The following is a 19114-nucleotide window of genomic DNA, read 5'->3' on the forward strand; positions in this document are numbered from 1 at the left end:
CACTGATTCATTCAGTCTTTATGAGTGAGTCACTGAATCAGTCACTCATTCAATCTGATTATTTTAAAATAATTCATTCAAATTAGTTAATATTATAAAGACAGAACCTCTAGCAAATCACATGTTCTTTTGTTTAGCTGTCTGTACAGAATCATTGAGAAAATTGTGAAATCACTGTATAAAAACCTCAGTTTCTCCAGAGTGGTGCAGCGCTCAGGATTTATGAGTGATTTTACTGGCCTCGGGTAATAAACAGAGTCATGTAAGGTCTCGCCGATCTGATCTTTACAGCATCTGAGGAGGCTTTAATAACGGCAATGTTTCTTATCTTCAGAGAAGGATTTTCATAACACTGAATGAAAGCATTAGTTGGTTAAAAAGTATATAAAGGTTTATTATTTGTTCTAAAATGTCCGCTGGTTTGTCTAGATGAGACTCTTATTCCTCGGCTGGATCGAGTCGAGACTTTGAAGCTGCACTGAAACTCACATCTGGACCTTCAGCCCGTCGGACCCCATTGAAGTCCATTATATGGAGAAAATGAGGGATGTTTTCCTCAAAAAACAATTTTTTTTTCGACTGAAGAAAGAAAGACGTGAACATCTTGGATGACGTTGGGGAGAGTAAATAATCAGGATATTTTAATTCTGAAGTGAACGACTCCTTTAACTCATCCGCAAATCTTCACATGCACTAACATGCACACATTCCATGCAATGCATTTCTGACACGTGACGTTACAGTGAAGGTCTACAGACCTGGATCTGGATCTGGATCTGGATCTGGATCTCTGCGTGTGGAGCAGACGCTCAAAGAAAGAAAGGCTGCAAGAGATCATTATAACACATATTTACACAAATTTGGAAAATGCAAATTACACTATGATATATATAGTGCAACATATTTACACGGTGCAACATAATAATCGGATCGTGTGTTATTGTAGCAAACTGCGGTTTCTTTTCTCAAGGCATTGCATACTCTTTCACACACTATCTGAGAAAAAAACAAAGAAAAAGGAAGCAGAATAAAGTGCATAGATACCGATCTGAACTTGGCCACAGTAATGGGGAAGCTTCAAAACATCATCCTTTATTCTCAAATACAATATAATAGATCAAATAGATAAACTAATGCGTGTCAGACTTGCAGGAGTAATATGTGACCTTATATAACCTGATCTAAATTCATAGTCAACCAGTAATAAACAGGAGTGAGGATTAAAAAGGAAACCGGTTTTGAAGGGCAGAGTTACAGTTCAGACTCTCTGAAAGAGGGTAATGAACACCAATCAGAGGAAGCTTATGCAAACAAACAGGCTTGTTATGCCGGGAATATCTGTAAGCCATTATGACAGATATGTTATCATGCTTTTCAACCCTGCAGAAGTGGTTTAGTGAGACTGACACTCTTGCAGGAGAGTCTGATCTCACATAACAAACCACATTATCAATTTGCAAAGGTAGGTCAGATAATAAAAGCATACACTTATTTATTATGTTTTGCAACAGTATACATGCCAGCTGTTGATTCTAGTGCAGATCAAACCTAGTCTAGACAGCAGTGAGAAGTCAACTAAGACTCTGATGATGCCTAAAACTGTAGTTTACCAGGTATGCAGTCTAGATAGGTGCCCTAGATGGCTACAAACGCTAGGTTTAGCTAGTTTGACAATCATTAAACTGGCCTAAACTGACAGCTCGACCAGAGCAACTGATTAAACGGCTCCTGTGCGCATGTTACTCGGTGTTAAACACACATGTCTGTCGTTAGATCGCGAGGAGAGTGTGTTGTTGTAGTTGTAGTTGTCGTTTATGTTTGTTGTTGTTTTTGTGGAGGGCGGAACCGTCATCCCGGCACTGAAACCGGTCAATAAAGCACAGCAATCGCCGAAAACTCACCTGCTCTCCGAGTTAGTCGCAGAAGATGAGTGTTGTTGAGGTGAAACCGGAGAAAAACCAGAAAAGAGACGATAAACAGAATGTAAACATTGAGTGTAATCCGCTCTACACCGCCATGACGTTCTCCTCTCAGCTGAGCTGCAAGTCACGTGACGCAGCGACGTCGTGACGCTATCAGAACGTCATGTGAATATAATTTACATGTTATTTATTTATTTAAATGTAAGTATTTGTTAATAAAGAATTGTTAATATTAATAGCAACTTCTAATAAATGATACATACGTATTTAAATCATTTACGTTTTTTTAATATATTTTTAAATATTTTTAGAACTACACAAAATACAATAGTGTAGCAGAGTCAGGATGTGTTTAAATCGAAATAAATTATAAATAAGATTTAAGTTATTTATTTAATTAAATGTTAGCATTTGTTAAATAAAGAATTGTTAATATTAATAGCAACTACTAATAAATTATACATGTGTATTAATTTATTAAATGTATTTAAATATTTTTTTCCATTTAAATATACAAAATACAATAGTGTAGCAGAGTTATGATGCGTTTAAATTAAAATAAATTATACATAATTATCAATAAAGATTTATTCAGTTATTCAAAAAAATAATACATTTATTTATTATTTATTAAATGCAAATTACAGAAATTCATAAATGAGTTTTATTCTGTATTTTGGACTCCGCTCACTTAAAACTTGCGTTTCAGAGATTAGCTTAAAAAGGTGCATCATAAAAAATAAAATAGTATTGTGTTGATTTTCATTTATTTGCAAATCCCAACATTTATGGTCTTGAGTGCAATTCACTATTGGAAATTCTTTGAATTAAAAAGACATTGTTTATCATATAAATATTTACATTTATTAATTTAAAGGCTTTTATCAGCATCACAATCGGAACAAGACAAATACAGATGAAAGTAAAAATAAGAATCAGATTATTTCAGTCACCAAAAGGGACTTTTATTCACTTTCACATTCTTTACCGTCTAAGTGAACTGACATGAGTATTTATCAAACAAACAATTATTCAGCCATAATAATAATAAAAAACATACATTTGTCCAATCAGGATTCACTTTTTCTGTATGAATGAACTAAAAAAGATAAACATACTGAAATCACGTCTAAACTGGCGGATCAGAGATGGTCAAAGCTGGAGAAGGTGTAGTTTTGTCCCTGAGATGATTCTTCATCGCTCGACAGGTCAGACCTTCATGATACGAGCTGGCTCAGGTCTTCAGCTTTAGAGACGGACTGTAACACACGTGTGTCGGTGTGTGTCCTCCTCCATCTCAGGATCACAGGCTTCTTGTTTGACTGAGACTAAACCGCTTGAAACTGGACTTGCTGGACTTAGACCTGTTCTGGTTTGTACTGGTTCGGTTAAACCATCTCGCCTGATTCTAGACCTGTTAACAGAGGAAAAGCACAGGATAGTGTATTACATTTAGTTCTTTGACTTTGTAAATAAAATTTTCATGCAGGTTTAAAAAGGCTATATGTAAGAATTTTCATTTTGCAATTTTGGCCGATACGATAACCGATAATTCTTTATATTTGAAAGCCGATAACCGATATATTGGCTGATAAATCTAAATCCAAATTTGTATATGGCGTCGGGATGTTCGTTAACAGTAAATCGCTGCTAAACATATTTCCAACTTTTTTTTATCACCCCCTAATTGAAGAACAAAAAAGAACGAAGAACGAAAAACTGCTCCTGCAGTTCACTTAACGGCCACCGGTGTCGCTAATAACAAGAGTTTTGCCTCTTGTATCATATTTATTTTTTACTTGATCCTCCATTTGGGAACAAGATTGAACCGTTTTATTTCCAGAGCTGAAGCTGTACCAGTGTTGGGGAAAGTTACTTTTAAAAGTAATGCATTACAATATTGCGTTACTCCGCAAAAAAGTAACTAATTGCGTTACTTTTTATGAAAAGTAATGCGTTATATTACACGTGCGTTACTTTTTCTAACCAAAATTCAGAGATTGCATTTTACTGTTTTTATTCATTTTGAGGAATACTGAATGTTTTCGTGCAAGACGAGTTAATGCATGTTCACATTTAGTCCAGAACTACAATAACCATCATGTTTACACACACACACACACACACACACACACACACACAAAACACCTCCTCACTTTATTTCTCTCAACATGGAGCTGTCAGTCAATAAATGTGAAAAAGTAACTTAGATATTTTGTTTTAAATTGAAAAAGTAATGCGTAACTTTACAAGTTACTTGAAAAAGTAATCTGATCAGTCTCACACTACACTGGTGACCTACCTGTAGTTGTAGAACCAGTTACTGACAGTGCTAGTTTGCAGAGCTAGCTGTGACGCCAGTCTCTCGATGGTGTAGGGAGACGGGTACGGCTCCAGCTGATACGCCGCTCGCAGCGAGTCCTTCTCATGAGCGCTCAGAACCACACGAGGCCTTTTAATCGCCTCAAACGCTCCGGAACCAGCAGAGAGACAGAACCCGTGTCCTGGGGCGTCGGACGGCCGCTGGGAATCACGTTTGAGGCGAGCTGCACACATTTATAAGCAAACACTTATGAGTGAGATCCATTCAGATGAAGAACGGAATTAAAGCGTTCACATGCACATGTTGCTGTAGATATGCATTGAATATAATATTCCTTCCTCCAAACATGTTTTACTGGGCATGCACCGTTGTCAAAATTTTGGCCGATACCAATAATTCTTGAAGGCCGATAACCGATATATTGGCCGATACGATAATTCTTGAAGGCCGATAACCGATATATTGGCCGATACGATAATTCTTGAAAGCCGATAACCGATATATTGGCCGATACGATAATTCTTGAAGGCCGATAACCGATATATTGGCTGATACGATAATTCTTGAAAGCCGATAACCGATATATTGGCCGATACGATAATTCTTGAAGGCCGATAACCGATATATTGGCCGATACGATAATTCTTGAAAGCCGATAACCGATATATTGGCCGATACGATAATTCTTGAAGGTCGATAACCGATATATTGGCCGATACGATAATTCTTGAAAGCCGATAACCGATATATTGGCCGATACGATAATTCTTGAAGGCCGATAACCGATATATTGGCAGATACCGATAATTCTTGAAAGCCGATAACCGATATATTGGCCGATACGATAATTCTTGAAAGCCGATAACCGATATATTGGCCGATACGATAATTCTTGAAGGCCGATAACCGATATATTGGCCGATACGATAATTCTTGAAGGCCGATAACCGATATATTGGCAGATACCGATAATTCTTGAAAGCCGATAACCGATATATTGGCCGATACGATAATTCTTGAAGGCCGATAACCGATATTGGCCGATACGATCATTCTTGAAGACCGATAACCGATATATTGGCTGATACGATAATTCTTGAAGACCGATAACCGATATTGGCCGATACGATCATTCTTGAAGGCCGATAACCGATATATTGGCCGATACGATAATTCTTGAAGGCCGATAACCGATATATTGGCAGATACCGATCATTCTTGAAGGCCGATAACCGATATATTGGCCGATACGATAATTCTTGAAGGCCGATAACCGATATATTGGCCGATACGATAATTCTTGAAGGCCGATAACCGATATATTGGCAGATACCGATAATTCTTGAAAGCCGATAACCGATATATTGGCCGATACGATAATTCTTGAAAGCCGATAACCGATATATTGGCCGATACGATAATTCTTGAAGGCCGATAACCGATATTGGCCGATACGATCATTCTTGAAGACCGATAACCGATATATTGGCCGATACGATAATTCTTGAAGGCCGATAACCGATATATTGGCTGATACGATAATTCTTGAAGACCGATAACCGATATTGGCCGATACGATCATTCTTGAAGGCCGATAACCGATATATTGGCCGATACGATAATTCTTGAAGGCCGATAACCGATATATTGGCAGATACCGATAATTCTTGAAAGCCGATAACCGATATATTGGCCGATACCGATAATTCTTGGAGGCCGATAACCGATATATTGGCCGATACCGATAATTCTTGGAGGCCGATAACCGATATATTGGCAGATACCGATAATTCTTGAAAGCCGATAACCGATATATTGGCCGATACCGATAATTCTTGGAGGCCGATAACTGATATATTGGCCGATACCGATAATTCTTGGAGGCCGATAACCGATATATTGGCCGATACCGATAATTCTTGAAGGCTGATAACCGATATATTGGCCGATACCGATAATTCTTAAAAGCTGATAACCGATATATTGGCCGATACCGATCATTCTTGAAGGCCGATAACCGATATACCGTATTTTCCGGACTATAAGTCGCACTTTTTTTCATAGTTTGGCTGGTCCTGCGACTTATATTCAGGTGCGACTTATATATCAAAATTAATTCAGACTGAGATGAACCAAAAGAAAACATTACCGTCTACAGCCGCGAGAGGGCGCTCTAGTTGGCGGAGTTGTTCAGAAGCGACACCAAGGATGAAGAAAATGATGTGGAATGAGATCGCGGGAGCTTGTGAACTTGTTTACTGGTAACTTGCTTGTTGGACTCGCTGGCTTATGTTAATTTAGCCTATTCAGCCTCCCAGGTATATGTTCTTTATGCTATTGTGTAGCTGAATAACTGTTAATGTGTTGCGTTAACATACCGGACACCTAACGTTACTCAGCCTGTTGTTCTGTGTGCTACTGTGTAGTTGAATAACTTGCCTTTCCAGATTAAATGTCTGTTCTTGGTCTTGGATTTTCTGAAAAAAATTTCTAAATAAATGCGACTTATAGTCCAGTGCGACTTATATATGTTTTTTTCCTCTTCATGACGCATTTTTTGACTGATGCGACTTATACTCGGGAGCGACTTATAGTCCGGAAAATACGGTATTGGCCGATACCGATCATTCTTGAAGGCCGATAACCGATATATTGGCCGATACCGATCATTCTTGAAGGCCGATAACCGATATATTGGCCGATACCGATCATTCTTGAAGGCCGATAACCGATATATTGGCCGATACCGATCATTCTTGAAAGCCGATATATTAATTAAAAAAATTAATGAAATATTACCTAAAGTAAAAAAAAAATATTTTGATTACACAATGATACATGATGGGGAAAAATACACATATAATTCAGACAACAATAAATCATGATATTCAGCTATAAAAGACACTTTTTACAGAACATCTTATATTGTTATGGCCTGTAGTATCTTGTGATCCATGACAACAAGTAACAAATAAAAAAATAATTATGACAGCAAATGTACCTGCAATTATAGAATCACCTCTATATATTCTATAGTCTCAAATATACTTTATAATCAAACTATCATAACAGCGTGATTTTAATGACCTCATCTGTACGCGTGAGCACAAACAAGAAGAACAAAATGAAAATGTTCACATGCACGTTGTTGTAGATATGCATTGTATAATATCCTTCTACCAAACATATATTTACTAGGGATGCACCGATATAAAAATGTCGGCCGATACCGATAACTGATAATTCTTTATATTTGAAAGCCGATATATCGGCCGATAAATCTAAATCCAAATTTATATATAATGTTTGAGAGCCTGATTACAAAAACAAAAGTCTCACCAGTAAAATCCACGTCTCAAACACACGATTATGATGTCCTCATGATAATGTTATGTAGCCGATATGACAGGCTTGCGCTGCACATGTTGCACTGAACTGTACTTTCCTTTTTTGAAGTGATTCCAATCATATTTCAAGCAATTCATAATCATCATGTTGAACAGTGCGCATATGAAGTGTCTCAGCTGAAGGAAATAATACATTATTTGTCAGCTTTAATATATCGGACACATTTTCTTATCGGGCCGATAACGATAACATTAAATATGAACATGTATCGGCCGATACCGATATGGTGGCCGATATATCGTGCATCTCTAATGTTTACCTCTTTGGTCAGTCTTGGTCAGTCTCTGGACATTGTGCGGGTCCTGGAGCCACCGGTGCATCCGGATGAAGTTCTCCTTTCCTTTCAGACTGAGTTTAGTCCAGGGTTTGGGGCGAGACAGCAGTTCCGACACCGAGCTTTGAGTCAAACCCAGAACCTCTTCGCCAAACACACGCTGACCTGCCAAACCAACACCATCAGCCGAGGGACTCGCAAATATAAGTATACATACAGTTACAATCTGATTTTTTAATATAAGTTTTGCTACATTGTCCAATGATGATTTTTTTTCTCATTTTCTTAAAAAGAAAAATCATATTTTATCCATTAAGAGAAAGCATATTATAATCTTACACAAATATTTAGTGCACAATTTCACTTGGAATTGCCTTTATTTCCCTTAAATTACAGTTTTGCAGTTTCTGTTTTTGAAGTGACCGAGTCTTGAGATCAAAGTAGTAAAACACACACACAGACACACACATATAATTTTTCTCGCAAAAAGGCAAGATTTTATGTACTTTAGTAACTAAAACTGAAATAAAAATGAATAAAAAAAATGTAGATATATAATTAATAAACAAATTATAAAAAAGGAAAATATAGAAATAAAAACTGTTTCAACATATTAATTAGTTTTAGTAAACAATAGATCTGACTCAGGTTTCTCAGCAAACGGCGAACGTTCTGTTCTTTAAATGTAACTTGTTTCAGAACGTTCAGAGAACATTCCCTTAAAGTCCCCCTGTGGTGAAAATCCAGCGTTTAATGTAGTTTATGTGTCTGTGTGGTGTTTTTAATCTGCTTTAAGACAAACCATGTGTAAGTTCATAAGTCGACAGCATTGCTGAGTATTTCCTCCTTAAAACTGCAGTGAACCAAAGACAGTCTCAAAAACACGCTTTGAAATCGCTGGTGTTTCTGACGTCACAAACTACCTTGTAACCAATCAGATCAACGTGTGATCGCCAACCAGCGGATCTCTGAGCTGAGGGAGTGAGTGGAGGCGGGGCTCATTTGCATATTCATAGAACCGTGCATACTAAATGAGGCAAGGGTGTCGAGTTACATTCAAGATATTTTAAGACCTGAAGATTTTTTGTGTTAAAAAATGTTTAAATGTGTAATTTTGGTGATCAAAGATGAGTTTTAAGGGATACAGTTATTGACGTCTCACCGATGTTGTTGACCACGAGCGCTTCTTTGACTCTCTGTGTGATGCTGACGGTGTCCAGATCCAGCGACTCAAGGATCTCATCCTCACAGCTTCCCACACACACCTGTTGGACACACTCCTGCTGGACACACTCCTGCGTCCTCGGCTCCGGGTGCGTCGGGAACGAGTGTGTGATGATGGACAGAGGAGCTGGAGAAGCTGAAGGGTGAGTGTCTTCATCCATCTCACATTTGACCTTTCGGATGATGCTTTGGACAAAATCAGCAGGCGACTGAACACTGGGATTCTGCGTCCCATAATGCACCTCTTCCGGCGTCTCGCTCGTCACGTGCATCTCGTGCTTGGCCTGATGGAGGATGCTTCTGATGACGTCCTCTGATCCACGCTGAGACCTGCTGTCCACATCCATCACTGAAACCCATCAAATCTTTTGTTTTATGCTTGAATATTTATTTATTTTAATATTTATTTTATTTTATTTATTTGAACCACTCTTTGAGCTTCTTTCTTTCTTTCTTTCTGTGAAAGGTATTGGAAACATAACAATTTTCTATAAAGTTGAAGACTACATTTGAAAACATTGCCTAAATTCTAAATGATCCAACAAAATGGGCCTGGAGAGAGCAGTGGAGTATGTTTTAGTGCGCTTATGATTTAAAATGAAAAATTTGTGATCCGAGTCACTCTGAAAACACTGGATCTTGAGCTGATCATGTGAGTCTGCACTTCATACGCGTTTAATTTAATTGTAGCATTTTGCAATTTGATAAGGACAACATATTGCGCTTTCCTTGGGCCTCTGCAAGTCATAACCCGTCCCTGAGTCACCACACCATCACGTGGTCAGGGTTTGCAGTGCACTGGGGCGGCGGACGGGAGGGGGCGCTATTGTGCCAAAATCATTCTTAGAAAATCTCCTTTAATAAAACTTCATTAGTGTCTCTGTTAAAATCTTAAGATTTTGTTGATTGATTAACAACCTCAAATTTTTAATTCTCCGAATTTGCTCAAATTAGACACAAATATTGACTTAAATCACCGTTTAAGAAGTCTTTTCCACACACACGACAGACTTTAGAAAACACACAGTTACTTAATTACTAATATTAAATCATGCATTAAAAACATATTTAAAAAATATTAAATAAAAAAAATCCACTAAACATATAATAAATGTTTAAACATTTATATATAAAAAAATATATATAAATGTAATATTTAAGTTGATGTATGATAAGTCAAGTCATGTAATTTTACAAAGAATAATCCATTGTTTTAAAGTAGCGTATATGCGGAGCTTGAACTCACGCTTGGAATGGTTCTGATCCAGAATGTTCCTGATCACCTGATCCGAGCTCATCTCTGGAGAACGAACCCACGGGACGATCCCTTCAGGAATGAGACAGAGACAGTCAGGAATCAGGATCATGAACTGCACTCAATATACACACTGACATCGAGATCAAATCAGCTTTTGAAAGTAACTTTCTGCTTCAAATAAAGATTGAATCATTACATCGTTACACCAGTAGGTGGAGACAAGAGACTGTTCAAACATGAGTGAGTCATTGAATCATTCATTCAAGAGATTCGTTCAAAAACACTGATTCATCCAGTAATAAAACAAGTGAGTCATTGAATCATTCGCTCAACCGACTATTTGAAAAAAATAATTAAAATGTATTAAATATTTTTTAAATAGATTTTGCATGATAACTTTGTTGTCTGGCAGATGCATTTCAAGGTAATATTAATATACATGTTTGGTTTTAAGGACAATTTTGTGCAACACACAATTTTGTTCTGGCATATATACTTAATATTTGTAATATAACCTGTTTTCCAAATATATCTATACACCTTGAAAATTAGATACATTTACCTTAGATCATTAAAAGATATTAAGGTTTTCAACTAAAATATTTGTTATATTAAGGTTTATGCTTAAGAAAAACTATTTGTCAACAGGAATATAGGCATAATTTATCAATTATCTTACTTTCTGAAAACAAGATCTGTTAATTAATATTAATATCTAATGTAATTTTGCTTCACAAGTATCTTGTTTTAATCAAGTATCTTGTTTTAATCAAGTATCTTGTTTTAATAAGTATCTTGTTTTAATCAAGTATCTTGTTTTAATAAGTATCTTGTTTTAATAAAGTATCTTGTTTTAATAAGTATCTTGTTTTAATAAAGTATCTTGTTTTAAGGATGTTCAGATATTTCTTACAGAGTAAAATACAAATTAGGAACTTTGTTTTGGAGCCATTGAAGCTCATTATAAAATCTGCATCATTCTGCAAGAGAATTCTTCAAGAATCATCCATCCATAAATAAATAATACTAGTTATTTATTATTATTATTATTATTATTATTATTATACCAGTTTTCTAAACATCTAACCACCAAATTACCTTAAGCAAATGTATTAATTTAACAATAAAAACGATCAAAATAAACACTAAAAAACTGTAAAAAATATATATTTTATTTTAAATAAATCAAAATTAGAGAAAATATTTAAATAAAAACATACAAAAATCTGAAATATTTTATTTGAAATTTAAAAAAATAAATAAAAAGCTGAAATATTTTATTTTAAATCTGCATCATTCTGCAAGAGAATTCTTCAAGAATCATCCATCCATAAATAATACAAATTTATTATTATTATTATTATACCAATTTTCTAAATATCTAACCACCAAATTACCTTATAAGCAAATTTATTAATTTAACAATAAAAACGATCAAAATAAAACACTAAAAAGCTGTACAAATATATACTTTATTTTAAATAAATTATAATTAGAGAAAATATTTAAATAAAAATAAAAACATACAAAAATCTGAAATATTTAATTCAAAAAATTTGAAACAATTAAATAAAAAGCTGAAATATTTTATTTTAAATTGCATCAGAATTCAGAATTCTTCAAGAATCATCCATGCAGAAATAAATAATACTACTTATTATTACTGTTGTTGTTATTATACCTGATAATATTATTATTATTATTATATTAATATTATTATATATTATATACCTTGTAAAGATGTTATTATTATATTATATAATATCAAAATATAATATATTATTATATAAGCAAATTTATTAAATTATTTAGTTTAGCTTGCCCTATTTTTCATACTTTTTGAAAAGATATTTTCCCAGTTGAGTGTGAGATCATCATCATCATCATCATCATCACCTCACCTCTCAGCCTCTCCTGGATGCCTGTGAGCGTTTGGACGCTGGTCTGGTCCGACAGAAAGGTCTTCATCCTGAGGAAGGGTTCTCGTCCTCGCCGGGTCAGGGTCCTCCAGGGTTTGGGTCGGGCCAGAATATCACTCACGGTTCCCTGAGAGAGTCCCAGCACGAAGTGTCCGAACACCCGCTGGCCGATGCTGTGCTTCTGAAGAGTCTCTCTGACCCGCCGAGTGAGCCTACTCGTGTCCAGCTCCTCTTCGTCTTCCTCATCCTCATCCTCATCCTCGTACAGCAACCCGTCAGACTCAGACATGCTCTCTTCTTTAACACACATGTGCAGGCTCACTGATGATAATGAAGATGATGAAGATCTCCTGTTTTCCACTGGAAGTTTGGATTCACTCCACGGCTCCTCTTTTCCACAGAAGTGATGAAACTCTGGGGTTCTGAACTCCCTCGGGATCACCGGATCTGACCATGAACATTCACCAGGCATTAACACAATATACTGTCACTTTACTATGTTTTTGTAACGCAAATGAAGGTTTTTTTAATCTGGTTTTCTCTTTCTATGTGAATTAGAGTTTATGTAGACTGTATATTCAGCTAAAATAGGCCACATTACATACATTTGTGAGTTGAGAAAATAATAAATTAATAAGTACATAAATAAATATTTTTAAATAAAAATATTTATTTATGTACTTATTAAATAAATAAATATTTTTATTTAAAAATATTTATTTATGTACTTATTAATTTATTATTAATAAATATTTTTAAATAAAACATTCAAAAATAAAACATTTCAAATAAATAATTTTAAATAAAAACGATTAAAAAATAAACACAAAACTAAAATGCTGAAATATTGATGAAAGATGCCCAAGGCATTAACACTTTACTATGATATTTCTAAACACTTTACTGTGTTTTTGTAACGCAAATGAAGTTTTTTTAAATCTGTTTTTCTATGCATTAGATTTTACTATACATGAGGCTGTATATTAAGTTAAAATAGTTGATAAAATAATACATAAATATTTTAATTTAATAAATAATTTAAATAAAAACAAAGTAAAATGCTTACTAAAAAGCAGAAATATATATTTTAAATAAATTAAAATTAGAGAAAATATTTAAAAATAAAAATAATAAAAATAAAACTTGCAAACAAATCTGACATATTTTTAATTTGAAAATTTTAAATAAATAATTACAAAATAAAAAACAAAAAGCTAAAATATTTCATTTGAAATATATTAAAAATAAATAGCTAAAATAAACAAAGTATAAAGACAAAATATTTTAAAATCAAAATCAAAATCTGAAATATTTAATTTTAAAAAAAAGCTGAAATATTTTATTTTAAATAAATTAGAATAAGAAAATAATATTTTTAATATAAAAACAATCAATCATGTAATGATGCTCATATAATGAAAGTGTATGAAACAGTCACCATTCTCCGTGGAGTCTGACGGAGGGGAGAGCGCGTCCTCTTCAGTCTGTGTCCGCGCTCGTAGAGTCCTGAGAGATGATAAACAGACTTTAATAACACATTATTGATGATTATATGAGGAGAGAATATGAGTGCATTACCTGAGCTCAGTTTTCATCTTCTCATAATCCTGTTGTGACTGTAACTTGGCCTGAAGTCTCTAACATGAACAACACACACACACACACACACGTTAGAGCAAGTAACTTTAATAATCACCCTTCATAACCACTGTTGTGTGTAACTCATTACAAGTAACTTGAGTTATGTAATCAGATTACTTTTTCAAGTAACTAGAAAAGTAGCGCAAATTAGTAACGCTAGCTACTTTGTTTTCCCATTTACTGACTCTCTTGTCCTCATATTGAGAAGTGCAGGTGTGTGTGTGTGTGTGTGTGTGTGTGTGTGTGTGTGTGTGTGTGTGTGTGTGTGTGTGTGTGTGTGTGTGTGTGTGTGTGTGTGTGTGTGTGTGTGTGTGTGTGTGTGTGTGAAAACATGATGGTTATTGTAGTTCTAGACTAAATGTGAGTGCATTTACTCATCTCACTACAAAGATTCACTTTATTGACCAATGTACTTGCTTCTGACCTTGGATGATTAAGTTAAACCATAAGCAAAAATGACTATAGATTATAAGATAGAGTGTTGAACTTATTCTTCTGTTATCCAGAACAGTGAAAGGGTTTTTACATTTGCCCAGAAATATAACTTTTTTGTTATAAAAAACAAGCCCAGCCCAGGACAGGTGGAAAAAAGTAACGCAAAAGTAACGTAACGCAATTAGTTACTTCTTTACCCTCTTGCTCTTTGATCATTTTTGACCGAAAAACGTTACATTTTTTATTTGTATTATTTCTTTCTTCATCGGAATGGTCTGAAACTTGGTAAAGGTTTTGGCTCTTGCTGTGTGAACACACACAATAATCATGGCCATGACTGGAACAGGTTTAATGGTCCTGATAACAATAGCCACACTTGAGCTCCTCGCGGTCAGAAATGACGCATTGGAAATGAATGAGACGAGTTTCCTCTAGTGGAAGCGTTTGGTACTGCAGCCGAACAACATCTCACTGAGAGACCAGCTTTGGAGATATCAGCCTCACATTTGAACACAACTTGTGTAGATTTATGGCTTTGATTTTCCTGCTGTTTTAGAGTAAAACATGTTTTTGAAAATATATACTTCTTATAAAAATTAAAAAATAGTATTTTTGCACATTTTTCATAACAATAAACGTAAAATTCTGTAACTTTTTTTAAGTTCACTTTTTTAATCTTTTTTCAATAATCTGCCGAGTGTCGTGTTTGTAAAGAGATCAAACTTCAGTCTGTCGCTCTAAAGCGTTCAAGATTTACCAGTTTAAGTTGGACATTTAATTTTCAGGTCTGTGCTCAAAAAGTGAATAAATGGATTATAAATACAGAGTAAATATAATTTAGTACCTAAGAATATGAAATAAAAACATTATCGAACTAAAATATAGTACATTCATTTAATTGAAATTAAAAATAAATTCTGTAATTTTAGACCGACACAGGAAGAGCACCAGAGGCTTAAGGGAGTTAACACTGTTCATAATGAGCTGATTTCTACCTCGATGTCCTGTGTTTTATTGGCCAGCTGCTGTTGAAGCAGTGCGATGTGATTGGCTGATCTCTCCTGGACTTCCTTTAGCAGAGCGATGTGATTGGCTGATCTCTCCTGAACTTCCTGTAGCAGTGCGATGTGATTGGCTGATCTCTCCTGGACTTCCTGAAGTCTCTGCACTTCCTCTTCCAGATGATGAAGGTCACGAATGTCTCTACTGGCAAACATCTTCATCATCCTCATCATATCCAGACCATCAGAGCTGAAAATGAGCGAGAGGCTTCATTATCATCTTCAGTCAGTTCATAGAACAGAAGAACTAATGCTTAACATAAATACATTTATATTCAGTAATATATCTGTAATATTTACACTTATATTCAGTAATATATGTGGAATATTTACACTTATATATCTGGAATATTTACATTTATATTCAGTAATATATCTGTAATATTTACATTTATATTCAGTAATATATCTGTAATATTTACACTTATATTCAGTAATATATCTGGAATATTTACACTTATATTCAGTAATATATCTGGAATATTTACATTTAGTAATACATTCAGAATATTTACATTTATACAGTATATAGTAATATATTTAGAATATTTACATTTATATGTAGTAATATATTTGGTATATATTTAGTACTTATTTATATTTAGTAATATATTTAGAATATTTACATTTACATTTATTAATATATTTGGTATATTTAGTAATATATTTAGAATGTTTACATTTACATTTATTAATATATTTAGTATATATATATTTTTAGTAATATATTTAGTACTTATTTATATTTAGTAATATATTTAAGATATTACATTTTTATATAGTAGTATATTCAGAACATTTATATTATTTATTAATATATTTGGTATAGTTATATAATTTATATTTAGTATATTTACTAATATATTTAAGATATTACATTTATATATAGTAGTATATTCAGAATATTTATATTTAATAATATATTTGGCATAGTCAATTTATATTTAGTATATTTACATTTATATTTAGTAATATATATATTTATATTTAGTAATATATTTAGGATACTTACATTTATATTTAGTAGTATATTTACAATATTTATAATATATTTGGTATATTTAATTTATATATTTATTTTTAGCAATATATTTGGTGCATTTATATTTAGTAACATATTTTGGTATATTTAGTATATTTATTATTTACATTTTAGTAAATTTATGTTTAGGAATACATTTTGCATATTTATATTTTTAGTAATATATTTTGTATATTTAGTAATATATTTTGTATATATTCAGATAGATGAATATATACAATCCTCAGATTTGACAATGACCAAAGTCTTTATAAGAGCAAATATGAAGAACGAGCTCAAAACTCACGAGACACTGAAAAAAAAAAGTCTGATTTACATCACACAGCTTCAGTATGGAAATATGTGATGGAAATGTTTATGATTTCAGTCAAATATACATAAAAAGACAAAAACTGGACAAGGACGTGATCAGATTCTGACTCCAATATAACGCATCCCTGAACAGACAAAAAAATTAATCATAAACAAAAAAATGTGCATGTAATCAAATGCATGTGTGATTGATCATGTGACTCAGACCTTTTTTACACATTTTCTTCTTCCACTGAAGCTCATCTCAAAAACATCTAATCATGCTGGAGAACATGATCATCATGACAGACAAGCAAACAACAACAAGATCTGTACTTTAAAACATGTCAGAAACTGCACAAAAGGAGAAAAGCTGAAAACCATATACATTATACAGCATCTAAAATATACATTTCACTAAAGACTCTTCACACACGGCATTCCTAAAGCAAAGTCCGTGTTATGTGTCCACTACCACTGACCGTACAGACACAGACTCCAGACATCTAACCTGAGAGAAAACTGAAACGCACATACCGTATCTGTGTGTGTAAAGCTTCTCTTGATCTTAGTGTGTTTCCATGATGTGTGTGAACGACGAGCTTCTCCAAACTAACATCACATCAGAGACTAGAGGAGAGAGAGAGAGAGAGAGAGAGAGAGAAACACACCCAGTGACCAACACACACACATTCATCCAAACAATCAATACCTGCAAACAAAGAGCTCAATCAATTCAGCTGGCAGGGGGCGGAGCCTAGATCAATCAATCAATAAATCAATTAATCAATAAATCAATCTAGAGCAGAGATGACCTTCACTTCAGGCACCGGCATCTGCACTATTTCAGCATATAGAATTGCATGTATATTTATTATGTCAATAAATATTACCTCCAATAGTTTAGATCAACATTTCACATTGCACTTGATTTTATTAATTTATTAATTCACTCTGAATAGCTGAATTCATAACATACTCTATTTATGCCATATAAAGATACTTCAATTTCTTTTTCCAATATATGAGGATTTTGTTAATCATTATATAGCAGCATTGATATTTCTACTGTATTTCTATACTGTTTCATGTTTTTATTATTATGATTGCATGCAGTATTCCATTCCAAACATAATCTTCAATGGTTAGTTTCACCCGAAAATGAAAGTTCTGTCATCATTTACTAACCCGTTCCAAACCCATAGGACTTTTGTTCATCTTCGAAATAAATGAAGATATTTTTTAATAAAATCTGAGAGATTTCTGTCCCTCCATTGACAGGCTACACAACTACCAGTTTGATCGTTCACATAGAATTGCATGTATTTATTATGTCAACAAATATTAGCAAATATTGTTTCAAATAGTTTAGATGAACATTTCACTTTGCACTTGCTTTTATTAATTTATTGATTCACTCTGAATCTATAGCTGAATTCATAACATAATCTTGCTATTTCTGCCATATAAAGATACTTCAATGAAATTCAACGTGTGAGGATTTTGTTAAAATCATTATATAGCAGCATTGATATTTCTACTGTATTTCTACAGCATAGGCTACTGTTTTATGTTTTTATTATTATGATAGCATAACAAACATAATATTCAATGGTTAGTTCACCCAAAAATGAAAATTCTGTCATCATTTACTAACCCGTTCCAAACCCGAAACACTGTGTCCTAACCAGACGCGATGCGATAAGATTCCAGCGACAAATAATGTGTCTGTCCACACTAGACGCGACGCGACTGCGAAATGCCTCAAAATCAATCAAACCCACAGCCAATCAGAATAGCGGGTGAGCGGAGTCAGCCAATCAGAGCAGCGTGTGGGCGGAGTCTCGCGGCACCAGAGAGTAATCTCGACGGCACTCGCAAGAAAATGGATAAATCGCTACATAATCAAATTCACAAATATTACACCATTTAAACATTATATAAAATAGCCTACATAGGCTACTGAGTTACTAATGTAATCTTTGTCAAAAAATACACTTGTTTGTTCACAGTTTGAACGTTTTTGTTTCCATTTGTTTAATTTGAAGATCTGAGGTGAATTATCCATTGTTGCTTTTACAGCCTCAAAGCTGGAGCACTAAATGATGTTCAGAGTCACATGACACGCTTTTAACATTAAATAAAGCACATAAACAGTGCCTGAGATCATCATCGCCACACTTTGTGTTTGTTGTTCCAGCGCGACGTCGCAGAAAAATAGAAACCGTTTCTAGAATAGAATCGTCGCGTGTCGCCGTCGCTCCTGGTTAGGACAAACACTCTGATCAACATGGAGAAGAACCTTTTATCGCGTAT

General features: G+C 34.1%; 2 protein-coding genes across 6 annotated transcripts in view; both read right to left on the reverse strand.

The window, feature by feature from the left end:
- Positions 1–2051, reverse strand: part of LOC307158911 (phosphatidylinositol-3,5-bisphosphate 3-phosphatase MTMR3) — a 28941-nt gene extending 26890 nt beyond the window's left edge. The window contains exons 1-2 of one of the 5 annotated variants that reach the window (XM_079871904.1): positions 1902–2051; positions 759–824 (exon numbers count right to left, since the gene is read on the reverse strand). Coding sequence is in view for 1 of the 5 variants with exons in the window: in XM_079871900.1 (XP_079728026.1) it covers positions 490–518 (29 nt within the window). In the remaining 4 variants the exon portion in view is untranslated. Of the gene's footprint in view, positions 1–489; positions 555–758; positions 825–1901 lie in introns of those variants that run through there. The other 4 variants (XM_079871902.1, XM_079871901.1, XM_079871900.1 and 1 more) reach the window with 4 other exon arrangements.
- A 1119-nt stretch (positions 2052–3170) lies between these two features.
- On the reverse strand, positions 3171–17459 carry cux2a (cut-like homeobox 2a; the record flags this gene model as incomplete). The annotated part of the gene is made up of 10 exons (XM_079872389.1): positions 17336–17459; positions 15400–15655; positions 13907–13965; positions 13767–13834; positions 12311–12775; positions 10398–10478; positions 9090–9500; positions 7913–8092; positions 4225–4468; positions 3171–3336 (listed from the first exon to the last, which is right to left on the reverse strand). The coding sequence occupies exons 2-10, from the start codon at positions 15637–15639 to the stop codon at positions 3171–3173; spliced, it is 1914 nt and encodes a 637-aa protein (XP_079728515.1). The 5' UTR covers positions 15640–15655; positions 17336–17459.
- Between the last annotated feature and the right edge of the window lie 1655 nt (positions 17460–19114).

The sequence above is a fragment of the Squalius cephalus genome, assembly GCF_949319135.1.
Source record: "Squalius cephalus genome assembly, chromosome: 5".
In the NCBI taxonomy this organism is placed as follows: Eukaryota; Metazoa; Chordata; class Actinopteri; order Cypriniformes; family Leuciscidae; genus Squalius; species Squalius cephalus.